At 39.8% G+C, this 19,851-nt stretch overlaps 1 protein-coding gene across 4 annotated transcripts in view; it reads left to right on the plus strand.

Annotated features, from left to right (window-relative positions):
• The window catches only part of ltbp1 (latent transforming growth factor beta binding protein 1), a 128,666-nt gene that overhangs the window by 43,440 nt on the left and 65,375 nt on the right, over positions 1-19,851 (plus strand). For all 4 annotated transcript variants that reach the window (XM_062400708.1, XM_062400709.1, XM_062400710.1 and 1 more), the window contains exons 4-5: positions 300-451; positions 16,282-16,449. In XM_062400708.1, the coding sequence (XP_062256692.1) occupies positions 300-451; positions 16,282-16,449 (320 nt within the window). The remainder of the gene's footprint in view (positions 1-299; positions 452-16,281; positions 16,450-19,851) is intronic.

Below are 19,851 nucleotides of genomic sequence, written 5' to 3' on the forward strand. Positions count from 1 at the left end.
TCTTAGTCAACCCTGAGCCACATGTGAGTTTTGTGAATGAATTAATACAGAAAAAACACACTGCTGCCCAAGAGACTCTTGGACTGTTAAAGCCCTGCAATTTGACAGTGTGCACTAAAAGGGATATGTCTCTAATACTCGTCCTTTCTATATTGATATTAACCTACTCAAATAAAAGCCAAGAGTTGGTCATTATTGTTTTGTCAAAGTAACTGTGCTGTCTATGTATAACTGCATTGTTTGCAATTTCATTTTCAGAACTCTGTATTTATTTTAATTTTATGATTCTTTCCTTACAGCATCCGGTCCATGCCCATGCACCAAGTTCAGAGCCAGCAGTATGTTATAAAGCCCAAATACTACCACACACACACTACACACAGACAGACACATGTTCAGTCCCAACCAGAGAGGCCAATCCCCCTAAGAGTCGGACACAACCCCTACCACGGTGAGTAACAATTGGAAAATTCGACATAATGGGTTTGGAAAGTTATTTTCAAATGGGTTTTCTCCCGTTAGTCTGCAATTCCCTGTGATTCTCTCATACTATTTTTCAAGCTTGAGATAAATAATCCAAGATAGCCACAAATGCTTGTGTCATTGTCAAATATTAGTTTTCTTGCTTTTACTTGAGTTGACTTACTGCAGAACTTAAACAATACTAAAGGAGATATGATTTGAATTCCTGTCTCATTCATTGTGTATAGCAGAGTCCAAAATGTCATTGTCGCTGATACCCTACTGTGTGAATATGATCTTGGTGACCAAAAGAGTTAGTGTTTTCTGCATAGACTTGCACTTGCTCGGTTTAAATTTTAACTAATGTGTTGTCCACATATTCAAATCAGTGGCTCAGTTCTGTTCCTCTGAAGGAGTTCAGGGCTCTGCTTTCTACTCCTTCCTTCTAGTAGTTGGGGGTTCTGATGAGTCTGTTTGCATGTCTGGCCTTAATAAGGTTGAATACCGAGGTCGAGCAGTCAGTCAGAACTGAAGAAGACTCATGGATGAGAGAGGAAAAATCTTTTTCTACCAAGTCTAGTTGTGCTTGTTTGATTTTAAACTTAATGTTTCATCTAATACATTTTCATGACAAAACAACAGTTTACATTTCTAGTCCATATTAAGTAGTTTAGAAAAGCAACATCTGCAAATATACTTGGAAAAAGTTTAGTAAGTGCCTCAACCAGAGATACACTTCTCCATCTAGAGTCAGAGCAGTAGCGCAGAGTGCTGCTCAGCAAGGCAAGCATCAAGCTGAGAGAACTGGCCAAGTGAGAAATCATGGGAATCCCTGGTAAACAGTTGTATATTCTTGGGAAGCAATCATTGAAATTGCAGGAAAACCTTCAACCTGAGGTTGTCCACAAATGCTTACACCACACACGTACACACAACTCATCCCATCTGCTCTGACACTGACAAAATGGGAAGACTATGGAGCTTGCAGTTGGGTAATAACAGGATTTGTTCAAATTGCAGCTCAAGCAGTAATGACATAAAGACTTAAGCATTGCCTGCTGTTGAAAACAATGCAGTCTCTAGCTCCACCAAGTCGTGATTTTCCCCTCTAAACTCCTCACATGGTTTCATTTCAATAAATGTTCAAATGACCTAATATCTCACCAACACCAACAGTTTAGAGGAATTGTCTGAAAACTGAAAAAGATTTTTATCAGAACTGTTGTTTTTTTTTCTTTCCTCTGGCATTATAGAATACTCTATCAGTCATAGGAACTTAACCGGGACTTTAACTTTACATTTTGCTGCTGAAACTTAAAGGTTCAGTGTAAGATATAGGTGAAAGGGATCTTTTGACAGAAATGTAATATAAAGTAATCCTAGTGATGTTTTCACGAGTTTGTTTCATATAAATTATACAAATTGTTGTTTTTTGGGGGGGGGGGTCCTCCCTAAGGAGGCCGCCATGTTTCTTGTTGTAGCCTAGACTGGACAAACTAAACACCCTTTTGAGTATTCATGACAGCTGTAGGTTGCAACAGGTTCTCTTTCATGTTTGGAAGGGGAGGATGACGTGAGGGGTTTTCAGCTGCAACATGCACCTTCAACATTAGATGTCACTAAATTTTACACACTGCCACTTTAAGGTCGAGTAATTTATTAACATACATACTCCAAAGATGAACTGAAGTAATGAAATATTTTTAGAGGTTCTGCTGTGGGAGAGAGATTGGTTGTTGGTCCAGGTAGCCTGAGAATTGGGTGTCAAAATGGATGAAAGTGCAAAGAGATACAGAACCATCATGTTGGACTCCAAGTTAGCTTTTGCTGAGAAACCATAAGCAGTGTGTGCGCGTCTGTCAGCATGAACAGAACCATAGGTTCTTAAGGCAGATCCCATTGTTTTCATGCACTCACATTTTTGTGAGACACTTTTCATATGTTAGCTATACAAACCATTTAAACAGAAAAGTAAAAAAGAATTGACCAACTTCTGCAACTCTTACATATCAGTCATATTTCACAAGCTTGTGGTTTGTTGTTGCGGCTTTTCATAAATTCAAGGCCAAAATCGAGCAACAGACTCCTGTATGCATCTATGAATAAGTCAATATTTTTCAAAGAATCTGTAGACTGTAGTTTGAGTGGTTATGCCTCTGGCCACAGCCAGACAGACCATCTGAGGGTTATTAATGGGGAGGGCGAGGAGACCCAGACCTGGCCACACGTCAAAATAACTTCTGGCTCAGTTTAATTTCAGCTAACAGTATGTAAATGCCAATGAAATGGTGAGACATCAAAGTTAGAGAGGGAAATGGGACACAGATGCATACACAGCGGGGAGAGGGCAGCCACCAAAATTTCCAAATCATTCACATTCAGTACATTTGTAGGGAAACCAGACAGAAATTAATGGTTTTATATATGGCTTCGAAATAAATATATAGCAACGCTTGTCTTATTTCAAGACTTGCATTATTTGAAGCACTGTACATGTTCAACGTGTACAGTGCCATCTCACCAGAGTGGGGCCTTCGATACTCCATGGGTGTTTATACTGAAGCAGTACTCCATTCCAAATGAGAGACCACAGAATTCACCATAGTGTACAATTGTCTGACCAATATTTTGATTTGAAATCGCAAGTGTTTTTTATAAATTACTGTCCAGGCCTGTACTGGTTGTCTACATTGTATCAAATATCTACCAAGTGTAACTACAAATTTATAGTTTTCACATGAACAGGATCTGTTCAAATTATATAATTGCTTGCCTTGAAAGGTTGACAGTGGTTTTTCCAGGTTAAATTTTTTCAGTCAGTGAAAGAAAAGTCAACATCAATGTAAACATGCGTATACATCAAATAAAAAAAACCTCAGAATTAAGTATCAGATTCATTCACATTTACAAATATGATGTCCAGTGCCTCGTGTCCAGATGAGATTTAAAGCACATACTGTACATTTACACCACAGATCTTTATTTTGTCGGGCTTCATGCTAAGTGAGAGTCGCTTTAAATACATTAACAGTTTAGTGTGCATAAAACTGTAAATATCTAGCACAAATCCTTAAATGCATCATGTTAAAGAACAATAAGAGAGAAGATTTTTTTTCAATGCCCCTCCTTCTCTCACACAGATTATTCAGTGATTGATCAGGGACCGTACAAACAATCCAGCAGCTCAGTGTTTCTTGTATAGGGTTGCAAAGGGGCGAAAAAGTTTCGGGAAATTTTCGGACACTTTTCATGGGAATATTCAGCTCGGGAATTTGGGAAATTAAAAATTTCCAGTTTATTCCTGTCAATTCTTGTCAATTCCCGTTAATTCCTGTATATTCCCGTTAATTCCCATGGAAAATGTTCGGCTTTCAATATTCCCGGAATTTTGCAACCCTAGTCTTGTATTTGATGTATATAGAGACTGTGTTGCTTAAATGAGACACAGAACAACAGCTTATTTCAGTGTCATTTTAGTGAAACTTTAGCTGCCATAGAACTCTGACAATGCATGTTGTAAGAAAATCTGACAATGAGTATATATTTCCACTCACAGACATAGTTACACTATTGCGGAATAAATATTGTATCTGTATCACAGAGAGACAGCTGCATTTACACCTTTTGAATGTCTTGCTAGAATGCAATCAACAATTTAAGAGGTGATTCAGACAATCCCTCTTGTAAACTTCTTGGATGAATGCACACTTTGCTTTAATGAGATCAGATAGCTGTCTGACCCGCCTGTGTAAATGGGGTCTTAAGTTCAGCTTCAACATGAATGTGTAACTTAAGTCTAGCCCACAATATTATTTGAATGTTTAACTCTGACATACTAACTGTCGAAGTGATCCTTTAACTCAAAAACAACCGTTAAAAGACGCAGGCTTATACTTGTTTAACTGGTGGTTCAAATACTAAATATTTGAAAATATGACAGTGACACCTGAATACATTGCATTTTGTCATTGGCTTATATTTTGAAAGTAAGAAAAGTTTAAATATTTGTTTTAGTGTTGATCTGGGTCCAAATTGGAAACAGCATGTGGAAACCATAAATATCCTATTTAAACACTTAATCAGGAACCCTTAACTAACACTAGGTGGTCCTTCCTTTGATTATCAAACAATCTCAGTTGTAGGTGTCATACATTCAACAAGATGTTGGAAACTTTCCTCTGATATCCTGCTCCATATGTTACATGACTTCATCACATAATTTCAAGCAATGGTGATGCTATTGCAGAATGAAGGGCGAAAGAGATGAACAGATGGTTGCTAGTCAGCTGATCAGGTTACAGCAGGAAACATCACAACCAAAACAGGATGCATTACTCCACGATTTTTCATAAAGGTGGCACCTGAAAAGTTCGATATTGTTGAACATTAATGGAATGCACTGCAGTTTTATGCCTTCGCCTAACAGTGCAGTTTCTGTGTACATATTTCTACATATACTTTCTAACAGATTCATATTGAGGTGACTGTTACGTTTACTTTTGACTTTTGAAACATAATCACTTTATCTTTGAGTCCAAGTGACAACTTCAGAAATCCCATTCAAAAGGCCACAGTGACCTTGACATTTGACCTCCAAGCTCAAGTAAATGTTTGTGCCAAATGTCAAAAAAAAAAACATGATGTGTTTCAGAGATTCACAAGAAACAGTCTTTATTCCTGTCTGGCAGTTTTGTTGCAGTATTATAAAGATAGCTAGGACTGTGGACCCTTTTACAATTATAAGTCTGTCTACACACATGCTAATTAAACATGACCCGACCCAGGCACGACTGATTGTATAATGTTGATCCAAACCCGCACAGGTCTATCGGTGAAGACCTCTAGTTTGGCAGATATACTAAACCCTCATCTTACCATCATTCCTGTTCTTGGCAGTAGTGAAACCTGATGTGATATAGGGGTGCAACGATTAATCAACATCATCGACAAACATCTTTTCGTGTTGCACGGCACAAAAAGAACGCGCTATGACGTAACTCGTTGGTTACGTCATGGCGCGTTCTTTTCGTTCTGTGCAGCTGAACTAAACGCTGTTTCACCGGATGTGCTGATGGAAGTAGCTTCCATCTCGAGCCATCTCGCTCCCATCCTATCTCTGAAAGTCGCGCATATCCAAAAGCAACAAAACAGGGACCAATGGCGAGGTCTGCTTCAACAGCATCGCGTACCAGGAAGTTAATAGTTCGGGAGAAAAAAAACTACGTGCAATATCTGTAGGGCGGACTTGCTCTCCATGGAAGCCGGATATGCGCATTTGAGGAGGAGGCACGTTTGACATCGTAACGTAAACGATGCAGACTCTCCTTGGTAAGATAGCCTGTTAGCTAGCTTGCTATATAAACCCATACATGCCTGTTTGCAACAAGTTTAAGGGTAATGTTATCCTATTGCCTGACAACGTCTTTTTTAATTACCATTATGCTGTCGGAAGAAGACTGTAGTTTTGTTTGTTTTTGTTTTTATTGCTGATTCTTTCCCTGTCCTTTTCGCTCACAGGAAAAAATGGATACTTGATTTTGATTTTTTTTTTTTTTCAATCAGCTGTCCTTGGTTTTAAATGGAGAAAAACTTGATTTTTCTTTGCTTTTGTGTCAACAGTACTCTTATATGCAGCAAGGTATTGATCTTTAGTGCCTTTATTTTCAGTCATCACATGCCTCGAACAACCTCAAGCTAAATTTAAAAGCTGTTGACTAAATAAGACCAATTGAGAATTTGTGTCATTCATAATCTAATAAGTCGATGAATCGTTTCAATAATCAATGATAAATCGACTATCCGAATAGTTGTTAGTTGCAGCCCTAATGTGATCTCTGCTCTGGTAGATGATAAAAGGTATTATTCATTCTGATGCTTCTCTGTTCACAACAGTTGTGGCCATCTGAGTTACTGTAGTCTGACCATTCCCCTTTTACCTCTCTCATCATCAAGTTCTTTCCAGCTTTTGAACTACTGCTCATTGGATGTTATTTGTTTCTCTCTCTGTTGTTAATTGAGACTGTACTGAAAATCTCAGAAGCTCAGGAGTTTATCATACCAATAATCATGTCATGGTCAAAGTGATTAAAATCATTTTAGGCGGTTGAAGCCGCCTAAAATGTATAATGTACGATTTTACACATTGCACTGCAGCCACATGTTTGATTGACTGGCTGGAATTTAATTAATGGATAGGTGTGAGGGTTCTCCTAATAAAGTGGCCGTATGAACTCCCTTTCACTATACGTGAGAAGTCCTGCACGGAAACTGTTGGTGCACCAACATTCCTCATACCCCTCAAATACAACCATTCTGTAAACCTCATAATTAACACTGTTATAAACAGACGTTACCCTTGCCAAACTGGAGATCTGCTTTTACTGGTTTCATTGTTAAAGCAGAATAATATGAACTTTGATTTCAATCTTAAAACAGTATTTCATTTTTGCCTTTCCAATCTTTAATCCTATGGACATCGCATTAACTTTGTCAATCTAAGTGTGTCATGTCAAAGAAAATCAGACATTGTTACTTCATTGTAAAACTGTCACAGTCTGCTCATCTCCTGTCTGCCAGTATTTTTCCACTCACCTGTCTCTGCTCCACTCTGCCAGTCAGCCACACCTCCTCATCAGGCCAACTCTCCACACCTGTGACAGCCCTGGCTGCATTTAAGCCCGCTCCTGTCTCTGCTTCCGTGCCAGATTGTCTTGTTCGTTATGCCTGACTTCCAGCGTATTTTCTCCGGACTGATCACCTGTTGTCGATCCCTGACCTTCCTACCTCGTCTCTGCCCTGGACATTACCTCAGCCTTCTGCCTTCGACCACAAGTTTCGCCTTTTCCCTCCTGGTTACGCTCCTGCTCGGCTCTGTGGCTCCACAGCCCCCCACTGGACCTGTCTACCAGCTAGTCTGCCTGTGCTGCTTTTGGGTCCTCACCATATCCGTGACAAAAACAGCCAAACAATATCAGCAAGTTGTGTAAATAGAATTAGCAATTAAAGCGTATGAGGCTACATTAATAGAAATACCATGGATGATTTTTGCCCATCAGGCATTCAGTGCTACACTTTGTGAAAGTACCAGACCTGTTTGTGCTTCTGAAACAAGAAGCCAAGAGCCTTTTTGTCAGCCCTGTCCCATGTGTCAAACAGTCTGTCTCCAACTTGCTTTGGCGCCACATCTTGGAAAGTTGTTCCCCGTTTCCCGCAGCTATCCCTCAGGATCTCCCACATTGATGTCATCGGGGTTAAGAGGGGGTGAAGCAGAACATAGTACATGAATTCCCCCCCGGGGTCTAGACCAGGGGTGGGCAAACTTTTTGACTCGCGGGCCAAAATGGGTTCTAAAATTTGACAGAGGGGCCGGGCCATGACCAGATGGATGCAGTGATTTTGTGAACTAATATAAATGACATGGACAAATCATTACATGAAAGGATTTGGCCTTTAACAAGTAGCGAAGCATTTATTATCGAGGCAATTTAAAAAAACTCGCCTCAGGAGAAATGTTTGCTAGCCTTTGCTATTTCCAATGCCACCAAAAAACTTGCCTTGGTAGTTGACTCTTGAATCGCAGTTTGTCAGTGAATTTTTTTTCCTGAGTCTGTAAATTAGCCGCAAACCTCTGAGCTGTAGACGTCCGTTCTTGCGCTGCCTGCTTGCTAGCGTAGTTATGATGCTTCATAGCAAAGTGATGGCTGATCAGTGTTAATTTTGGCAGCTATTTTACGATTTAGCCTTAGTCTTTAGACGATAATGCATATTAGTTTTAGTCACATTCAGTCATTTTTATCCTTCTTAGTTTTAGTCTAGCTTTCGTCGACGAAAACTCAGAAAATGTTAGTCTAGTATTAGTCGACGAAAACTAATTACATTTTAGTCTAGTTTAAGTCACATTTAATAGCCACATTAAACTCCTTTTCTTCCCTTCTCAGGCCCAGGGACCCCCTGTGTTGTGTCTACAACTGCATAATAGTCTAGCTTGCAGTACTTAGATTGTCCATTAGATATCCCTACCAGCATAGGTCTATAGCAGGGGTCGGCAACCTTTACTATCAAAAGAGCCATTTTTCCCCCAAATAAAATGTGTCTGAAGCCGCAACACAAAGCGAATAAAGTTTTATATAAAGTTATACTATACCGAACTATGGTATTATTATTTCTTTTTTTACCTGTTACAACAAAGAAAAACACCAAATGCTTATGAAGAGGAGAAGAAAATACACAGGAAAATGTCTGCCTAGTTTGAAATAAATTAAACACAGAACTATGTAGGGCTATTTGAGTCCTTCCAATATTTTAGTGGGAAATGTATGAAATAAGAAGTACCCTATTTTGAAATTAATAAACACATATAGCTGCAGTCTAGTAGCTTAAAAAGATATATTTTAGTTGGCGAAATGTGAAAACAAAAAGTGAGAGCAGTTCAGACTGGAGGCAAACACAGATACTGAAGCTGGGTAGAAACCACCTGCAGCTTCTGCTCTGATCAAGAAGCTTCTGCGCTGATCTCTGACAGCTGAGACCAGAGAAACTCTGTGTTTTCACTGATTCCACTGATCAGAAGCAGCCGGTCAGTCAGTGAGCGGTTGCTTCACGTGAACAAGCTCTGATCTCACTGTGTCTCTGAGCAAGTGAGCGGGGGCGGAGCCCCGGCTCTGTGTGCGCTATCTGGGAGCACTCACAGACCCACACACAGACACAGACACACACACTCGCCCGCTCCTGGTACTTTATGACGGCCTGATACGATGATGTTTAAGCATTTGTATTCAGACTCAACATTTTCGTCTCGTCTCAGCCCGTCAACGAAAGTTAAATAGATTTAGTCGTAGTTTTTATTTTCAAAGATCCCGTTTCGTTATGTCTTCGTCTCGTCTTAGTCATCAGATCGTTAGATCGTTAACGAATATTTTTCGTCATAGTTTTCGCCAACGAAATTAACACTGCGGCTGATGTTGTACTCCTTGAAAACTGCGATAGTTTCTCAGCATATCAGGCATACAGCCTTCGATTGGACCTCAGTGAAAAAGTATTTTGTTGTCCACTCCGTGTTAAACACTCTGCACTCATTGTCCACTTTTCGTTTCCTTGATCCGCTAATTTTACAGAATGGAGATCATGTGCCCTTTCGAGCCCTATACACCACACTCCCGTTCAAATTTAATTTAGCTTTTTTTATCCAAAGCGACTTACAACAAGTTCATTCAACCCTGAGGGTACAAACCCAGAACATCAAGCAAGAAAGTACAATTTCTTCAAAAATGAAGCAAAACCACAAAGTGCTATAGTGAGTGCCATTTAAGTACTACTAAATTTTTTGTGACAAAAAATGTAAAAGTGCAATAGATGCCACGTGTAACATTGATTAGAATAAACAGTTTGTAAAATAATGGAAAGTTAATGAATTGAGTATTTATGTCAGTAGAGTATATCTGACTAAGGATATTTTATATCAGGGAGTCTTGTTGGATCAGCTGCCAGAAAGAAAGAAAGAAAAAAAATGCCCCCCTCACTTCAGTAGTTATATGTTTCCATCCCTACCCACAACACTCTCCAGCCTCTCGAAAGTCTCAGCCTGAACATTTTCTTCTTTCAAGTTGATTGATGGCTGTTTTGTGGCTGGGATGCTCGTTTGACTCCCTTTCCATATGCTCGACATAATCAAGGACCTCTGCCAACAACATGTGCATAGAGGCCTAGAATTGAAGTTATGGGAAGTAGCAGAGCTTTTTCAGGATTCAGATAAATAATCTTGTTAGTGTAGCTTTGCACCTGCTGCTCAGAACCATGTTAATTTAGTTTTGACATTGCAAAGATTTGTATGAATGTTATATGAATGTGCTGAACATTGAGGGACATAACCAAATCCTTAGAGAGCCAGTTCCAACTTAAAGTCAAATACTTAAACTCAATTGAAATTATCCCCAGATAAAATTACCTGTGTTTACTTTTTTTTAGTGCTATCAAAAGATTAAAATATTTAATCGTGATTAATCGCATTTATGTCATAATTAACTTAAAATTAATCGCGATTAATCGCGAATTTGTATCTATTCTAAATGTCCCTTCATTTATTTTTTCCCGATAATTTTTTTTTTTTAATGCTCTATCAACATGGACAAGTGGATTGGCTTGCTTTATGCAAATGTTTTATTTTATTGAAAACAACATTGCTACAGGGCGCTACAAAATAAAATTATAAAGTGCACATTTCAAGTAAACAAGGCCTATAGTGCAGCTAAACCATGGCTTAATATTTTCTTTTTTTCAAGTTTGCTGTGAACATAGCAGTCAGGCCTCTCAAACAGACAAGCAACAAATTAACAGACAAAGAACAAGAATAAGAAGTATCCTGTTTTTAAATAAATAAAAACATAGAGCTGCAGCCTAATAGCTTAAAAATATATATTTTAGTTGGAGAAATGTGAAAACAAAAAGCGAGAGCAGGTCAGACTGGAGGCGAACACAGAAACTGAAGCTCGGTAGAAACCAACTGCAGCGTCTGCTCTGATCAAGAAGCTTCTGCGCTGATCTCTGATCAGCTGAGACCAGAGAAACTCACTGTTTCCATAGTTAAGAAGCAGTCAGTCACTGAGCTCTGATCTCACTGTGTCTCTCTGAGCGAGTGCGCGGGGGCAGGGGGCGGGGCTACGGTGCGCTATCTGGAACCACACACAAACAGACACACACACGCACACACACAATTATAGTGACTGTTGTCAACCACCAACATGCAAAAGCCTGTGTCATACGGCGAAAGCGTGAGAGTTGGCAGCTCTGCGTTAATCTCGCGATAAAAAAATTAACGGCGTTAAAATGGGTTTGCGTTAACGCCGTTCATAACGCGTTAAACTGACAGCACTTCTTTTTTTCAATGATCATGGCGCCCACCTTAGCAGATGTGTTTGCTTGCTTCCCTCCTGAACGCCATGTGTTTTTTATTGGACTTACAACAAGCACACTCTATAAGATAGCACGGTAGCAGTACGACTCTGCTTATACTGGTTGTATACCTCTGGAACTTCACCTCATTGTTTGTCCAACACTAGACCAACGCCGCCACCGTGAAGGCCCCCTGCACCACGCTCCGGTGAATTAGTGACCAAAGGTGACTTCGCGGAGACGCAAGCGAGGCAAGAGGGGGGACTCCATGCCAGGCTAAAAGTTTGTGCGAGCCGACCACCGCTACCAAGCCTCCTGCTAGCTAATGTCCAGTCACTGGCGAACAAACTTGATGAGCTGAAAGCAATGATCATAACACAACGGGAAGTTAGGTACTGCTGTGCTTTAATTTTCACAGAGACTCATCTGATAGCCAAAGTGTTTGTCAACAACTCGTGGTGTGGAGACGTCCACAAACAGTGTAGCTCTAGCTGAGCTAAAATGATATATCAGTAAAATGTACACATTTCCCATTAATTCAGGATGTTTCCTAGCAATGGAAATGGTCAGATCTTCAGGACAAAGGGCATTGAATATATGATTGTTTTTAAAAATTGGTCTTGTTTTACAACCAAGGGACTTTTATGTCGTTTTTAGAGCTCTCAAGAAAATTTGACCTGCCTAATTCCCATCTATTTCGTTTTTTTCAGACAAGGCATTTTGTTCAGAATCAGAACCCCAAATTCCCCAGTCGTCCCCCAGAAACATTGATTGATGCAATACTGGCTCTTGATCCCGGACAAAAGCGACTAATTTCTAGCATTTACAGCCTTATCAACTCTTCTCTCGATAGCCCAGCATCAGGCCCCAAGTATTCTTGGGAGCAAGAACTTGGAGTCACACTACCTGATGATTATTGGGAACAAGTATTACGGTTGGTTCATTCCTCTGCAATCTGTGCAAGGCATGGCCTCCTACAATGTAAAGTAGTGCACAAAGTTCACTACACTAACTTGAGGCTATCTCGAATTTATCCCAATATAACTGACTCCTGTAACAGGTGCAAACAATCCCCAGCAGATCATTCTTATATGTTCTGGTCCTGTCCCGGGCTTGCCACATTCTGGTCTGAAATCTTTAAAACTCTTCTCGCACAGCATATAACACTACCATCTCTCCTCAACCTCTCTTGGCTTTGTTTGGGGCCCCCCTACAGCCTTTTGCCTCTAGAGTTATACAGAATGTCCTTGCCTTTACAACCCTGTTGGCCAGACGCCTTATACTCTTTAAATGGAAACACCCTCAACCCCCATCTCACAGTAGGTGGGTTGAAGAAGTTTTACTGTTCATGAGTCTTGAAAAGCTTAGATTTTCCCTGAATGGTTCCTTAAATTCATTTGAAAAGACTTGGAGACCTCTCTTAAGTCATATTGAGTCTTTGACATCTCTGAGTTATGGTGATGACTGAGCCTCCCCCTCCCCCCCATTTATTTTATTTTTAATAACAATTCACCCTTCCCCTTTAATTATTTATTTTATTTTATTTATTTATTTATTTATTTTTATATTTGGTTGTTTTTTCGTGTTTATAGGTTTGTTATTGGTGCTGGGGATGGGAATGTGGGAGGGATAAAAAGATGGGAAAAAATGTAAGATGGAAGTATTCCCTGTTATATTGTTGTATCTTGTGAAACTACTTCCAATAAACAAAAATATTAAAAAAAAAAAATAAAAAAAAAAAATTGGTCTAGTGTCTCACTTTACCCCAGCTTAGGGGTAAAGTGAGACAGACCAGATAAATCAAGGGGGTAAAGTGATCCACCTACTTTTTCCACTTTAGAACTACCCTAACAACACATGTTGTATTAGTTAAAATCCTGACAGCTTGATTGACAACCACACATTCCAAAACTAATATCGGACTAGTAACAGAATCATGGGGATTGGTCAATTAAGCACATTTATGATTATTATGATTCATGTGATCTCTTGCACACCGTAGCTTACCTGCACATTGTTTCTCTGTCCAATTGGCAGGGACAGGGATATTGTTTTTCTCTGCTTATTCAAATGCCAGTTCACAGCACTTAGCTGGAGCAAGGCCATCGAACTGGTCCGCTAGTTGTTTCAAGTGTTTGGCAAGCTCCTCCTCCATCTTATCTGTAAATATTCTCTTTGCTTCAGCTACTGCACCCCAGGCTGCTGATTTTACTTCCCCTTTCTCTATTTTCTTTATGAATCTTTTGAGGGTTGTCTTATCATTTCTATCCCTTCCAGCTTATCTTAAGGACTTCTTTCCTTGCATGAACTCAGCGGCTGCACTCTCCATCTCTGCGAGGGTGTTTGGCCCCAGGTTGTCTTCCTGGTGTAGTTTCTTGGCATGATGGCTTTTCTGCAATGTTTATGACATTAAAAATAAAATATATGTAATATAATATTACACTACAATATGTTTAAGACTAAACTTAACTTGTGTTTCATTTCTCACTTTACCCCACAGCATTTGTCTAACTTAAACCCCACAGCCACCATTTTAGAAAAAACAACATCTCTTTGCAATTCAGGCTAATGTTCAGCTAGCATCAATCACATGGTTTTATTTGTTGGAAGTTCACCAACATGTATGATGTAAATTTTTCTACCTGATCAATTGGTTTTGAGACAACAGTTGATTAAGTCCAAAGCAAGAAAATTTACTTTTACATGCAATAAACATATTTTTGTGTAAAAACATACTTTCCACATTACAAGCCACGGCAAGGGGGGAATGGGAGGGGCTTGGAAACAAAATGGTCACATGGCCACAAATGTGTTTTGTTGCCTAGATACAGGGGGTGTCTCACATTACCCAATGTCTGCAGGAGATCTACCACAGTAGAGTCCTCAGAAGAGCATGCACCATTGTTAAGGCCACACCCAGCCCCAACACAGTCTGTTCACACCTCTTCCCTCCTGTTAGAAGGTACAGAAGTGTGAAATGTAGGACGTCAAGCCTGAGGAACAGATTTTATACATCGGCCTCAGACTGTATAACGCAAACTCGCCATGACACCACCCTGGTATACACCCAAACACACAGATCCTTCTCTTCCCATTGTAGTGGACTGTAAATATGACAAATTAAACACTTTGAACTGTTAACGTAAAAAGTGAACCTTTGTGACTGTGTGAATTATGACTGTTCAAACAACAGACAATGTGTGGTTTCTGTAATTTATGAGAAAGATTGTTTTCCTATTTATCACCTCCATAAAGTTGGGGGAAATACATTCTACATTGCAGCAACAGTGCAACTGGGTAGCTTCTTTGCTTGATCAAGGATAAATTCAAACTTTCGAAGAGGTCTTAGTAACTAACCCTTAACCACATATACAGTATATGGTCCATCAGAAAACGCTAATTTCAGCAGAAATAGTAGATATTTTGGAAGATAGCTGCAAACCTACTGGTCTGTTATTGAAAGATAAGGTGTTTCCTCACAGTACACACTATGCATAGTCTTATTAGTCTGATGTCACAGAAGCTCTGAATGTCTGGGCAGTGAGTCAAACTCATATTTTAGGTCAAACATCCATAAGTTGTTCTCAGCACAAGTTTGTTTTGTCAGGGCCCTGACAGATATATTTCCAAAAATATTTGGATTTGATTAAACCTGTCTCTCATGTTTTATTGCTGGGGATAAACTGAAACCAGTAAGACATTGCCAAAAAGTTACTTTTTTTGTTTAAATGAACAGTCAAAAATGGTCAGAGACCTAGACATAATTTCTTAAACATGGTTCTTAAAGGTTGAGTCTGTGATTTGACCACTGACAGAAGTGCAACAATGGGTCTAAAAATTCCCAGTTCTAAGAAAGTATAGAAAACAGAAACCAATTTCAAAAATGAAACTCTCAATGGCATTTCTATATATCCAAAGCTAAGATTAAGTTGAATTGTTTTGTTGTTAAGCCTTAATATACAAATTGTGATTTTTGAATATGGGCTTTACATTTAAAATTGGATTGATTGATTAATTAACAAAATACATACATCACATATATTAGGTATATAATATCGGTATTTTCATTAATGCATAGGAAATGCAATTTAATAATCTGCAGTGAGCAGCTTCAAACTTTTACAATTTTCATAATCCTTTCAAAGTACTTTGAGAAAGAACACAGTACTCTTCACTCTTCTCTACTTCTTTTGAATCTGCTCGCAGGGCTTGGTTTGATGTGGGCGGGGGGGAAGACACAGCACACGGGGAGACGAGTAGATAAGCTTTTGTCTTACACTGCTTCTAAGGGCTAGGGCGATTATGTCTTGATCTCTGTCTTGACTCAAAGAAACATAATTTCAGATCTTTTTTTTATTTGAAGTGCAAATGTTCACAAACCTCAAGACTAAAAAGGAAGGAGGAAGAATGAATTGAAAAGAGAGGAACGCAGAGGCATGGGCTAAAGGTGGCATGCTTGCTGTCTGTTTTGGAAGAAAGCTTGGCAAGCATAATATCCCAATATCGACCTCTCAGAGTCTTACAGGGTGAAGAACTGGAAGGCATCCCAGAGTTTTGTTTGCTGTCTTTCTGTCTCTTCCAGATTTTTTCTTTTCTTTTTTCTTTTTTCTTTTTTCTTTTTTCTTTTTTCTTTTTTCTTTTTTTTTTGCTGCTCACGCTTCCCAGGCGCCACTGGACTTATGATCAGTGGAGGAGGAGGAGAAACAGATAGTATACGAGTGCCAGGAGCAGATTTTGTCATAGTTTTTTTTTTACGAATTGAACATTTGTTGATTATTTGTTGTTGCTTTGACTGGAGCCTCCCCTGCTGATCTGTAAGAAGCTCTAACTTGAAAGTGAGCTAACATTTTCCGATGGATCAAAGAATAATCAAATCTCGTCTGCTCTTCCTACCCCTCCTTGTCATGGTGTGCGCCATATTTTCGGCAACAGTGGGCAACCATACGGGAAGGATCAAGGTGGTCTTCACACCCACCATCTGCAAGTTAACCTGCATTGGAGGCAGGTGTCACAACAACTGTGAGCTGGGAAACACCACTACCATCATCAGTGAGAATGGCCATGCCACAGACACCCTGACAGCACCCAACTTCAGAGTAGGTAAGAAATCTTTTTTACTTACCTGTTATACCTTTTATACTATATAATTTATATATATTTTGCTTAAAGGAAAAATCTGCACTGACTTTCCTGCCACATGTCACTTCGGAGGGCATTACATTGACTTACTATCATGTCCTGGACACTCATCCTGACCCAAACCTGATCCTAACCATACCCATGTCTTAAGCATGTCGTAACCCTAAAGTGTAATAATTCACGTCATAGGGACTGGCTTTCTGTTGACATAAGTCAGACACGTTTTCATTCTCTGACTTTGTGAACAGATTTAGGTCCCTACAAGAGGATTACACAAACACACATGTCCTATATGCCTGGGGTATTCAGTTCAAATTAGAGAGGTCCAGATATTTTGTTTTATAATTATTTTAAATCTGGGCTGGAAATGTATCAGGGCCATTCTCATACACATGTGTGGGTTTAATTGGTGAACCCGAAATGGTATTTGTTTTTTTACAAAGTTTAATTTGAAGTTACTTTTCTTACTTCTCTCTGACTCACATAACTCATCTGTCATGTCAAATCTCTCATCTTTCCCTGGTATGTCACCGACTCCGGTTGGACCAAATGGTCATCAGAATTCATAGATTTGAATCTATGAATTCTAAAGTGGCTTCACATTATATGGTTTAGAACATATGCAATTGTTCTATGAGTTTTGTGGGATAGGAAAGAAGTGCCAGTCAAAACTGAACAATTTGTCTGGGTTTGGATAGGACAGCGTCTGGCTGCGGATTTAAACCAAGTTTGCCATGACCCATGATATATGGTGTACAGGGTTATACACATACCAGTTGTGATCTTATTCAAAGTCCTGCAGACTGCACTTACAAAATATGACCTTCAGCCTGGGCTGCTTAGTAAGTTCATAAAACTACATGAGTCAGTATTTTAATATGAACCCATGATCTAATGATTAAGTGTAATAATAAAGGAGGCAGTTGTAGTGATTAAATGTTCAGACAAGTTTTAGCTGCCTCCTGCATCCTGCTGTCGCCCAGATTTCCTGTCGCATTATTTTATGGAGACAGTAGAAAGTAACAGGTATGGCAGGGGAGAGAGAAATTATGCAGCAAGGCCTGGGCTGGATTTGTACTTAGGCTGCTGCAGTACCATGCTCTACCAGATGAGCCATCAGGGCACTTGTGTCTGACCATGTACGGCTCTCGGGGAGCAGATGTTGGGGGAGTAAGGTGCCTTACTCAGGGGCACTAGACAGGGTAGGGAGACTCTTGGATTTTTGGACAGATCAATCCAGGTTCGTCTTTTGTTGTCTCTCCTTGGAGTCGAACCAGAGACGAACCAGAGACCTTTTCTGCCCATAGTCCAAGTTTCTGCCACTAGACCACCGCCTTCTATATGATAAGGCCAATTTGTTTCACTTGTGTCATGATAGTCAGACTGACAACATACTGTATATTATTTTGCGTTGGTTTGAAGGCAGGAGAGCACATAGTCTGCATCACTTTTTCTTTGTTGTCTGCAAGCTTATGTAATACTGAGGACATTATGAATATTTTATAAAATGTAAATGTTAACTGCGCTGTGTTGGGTTCCAGATTTTGAGGGAATTGGGCCAGCCCTGGAATTTAACTTTTAGAAAGATGTAGGAACCCTAATAATGACAGGTGATGTATTCAGCCATTTTGAAGCACTGTTTCTGAGTAGTGTCTTGACATCTGTGCATTTCAAATAAAGGCTCAAATAATTTATATAAATCAAATAACCCTGTATGTCAGTCATTCAGTGGAGTTAGAGTGTAAGATAGAATGTTCCCACTTTGGATAACCAATATATCTGTATTTCTACCTGATTCATTTAAAGGTTATAGTTATTTTTGGAACACCAGATCCATTGTCTATAATGCTAGGGTGACATGTGTAGCATGATTAAACTGGGAGTAAATGTTTTCTGACTGAATGTATACAATAATGTAGCTTTCTGGGGCAATCATGAGGAAGCTCCTGTGTAATGGAGCTCATGGGTGTTTCTTTAATGTGACGCACAACCCTAGCATATCTGAACCTGCCTCAGTCCTTTGATTGGCGTCTCTGGCCCTGACATATGCAAGAACCTGGGAGGAGCAGAACAAGATTAATTCCTGTGTGACTCAGCTTCACAAATTAGTATAACTGGAGTAACATCGACCCAGAAAGAGAAAAAAAAAACGATACCTTTGTTAACATGGCCTGGAGGAATGATTTCTTCTGTGTACAGAAATGATTTGCAATGATGTCAAGATTAACTAATGGCAGATATTAAAATTATTTTAGTGCTTTAGCATATAAGTCGATATTTGTGCTAACTTTGACCTGTGAATCTGACCCAATGACCGATGATCAAACGTCTTCATCCTGCTTTGACCTCTGAGAAGGTGGTCATACAACAGTCCAAAATGTGCAAAACTTGCTTTTTGATTACCTTTATTTTATCGACTTCTATTCAGACAGAGTGAATGATCATTTTCTATGGTTTACCATCAGTCATAAAACAGAATTGAGTGCTATTTTGTCCTCTGCTATAACAAGGATGTATTATGACCTGTATTGTGATGTATTATGATTCATTTGAGCTCATGCCACTAGTGTGTGTGTGTGTGCGTGTTTGTGTATGCTAATTAATAGTTCTACATGTATTATTATTTATTTTAGGACTCCACCAAAACAGCTTTGTCGGATTCACAGTTTACAAACTCTCAGACTACCTTTTATGCAGCGGCTCACTTGAGCCTCTGAATGAAACAGGTGATATAGCTCAGGCCTCTTTAAGAGCCCTTCTGATTTGCTGAACATCCAGAAACCTGCTGAAGGGTAGCACACCAAACACCCTAACACAGCGGTCGGCAACCTGCGGCTCCGGAGCCGCATGCGGCTCTTCAGCCCCTCTGCAGTGGCTCCCTGTACAGTGCATGTTTCATATTTTTCGCGAACTGTGAACTTAACGAATCAGTTCTTTCATATGATGAACGTGAGTGAACGTCACGTTCACGTTCATTTTTTAAATAATCATCGTATCAGGCCATCATGAAATACCAGGAGCGGGTGAATGTGTGTGTGTGTGCGTGTGCGGCTGTAGGCGCTCCCAGATAGCCAACACACACATAGAGCCGGGGCTCCGCCCCCCTGCCCTGAGCCCCGCTCACTCTGGTCTCAGCTGATCAGAGATCAGCGCCTAAGCTTCTTGATCAGAGCAGAAGCTGCAGGTGGTTTGTACCAATCTGCAGTTTCTGTGTCGGCCTCGAGTCTGAGCTGCTCTTTCGTTTTGTTTTAATGTTTCAGCAACTAAAATATGCGTCACATCCTATTACGTCCCGGCGCTCTTCCCTGCAGGTCGCTAATCTATAGTTCTGACCCCCAGGCCTCTGTAAACTAATCATGGATA

This window comes from Platichthys flesus, chromosome 12, assembly GCF_949316205.1.
Source record: "Platichthys flesus chromosome 12, fPlaFle2.1, whole genome shotgun sequence".
NCBI lineage: Eukaryota > Metazoa > Chordata > Actinopteri > Pleuronectiformes > Pleuronectidae > Platichthys > Platichthys flesus.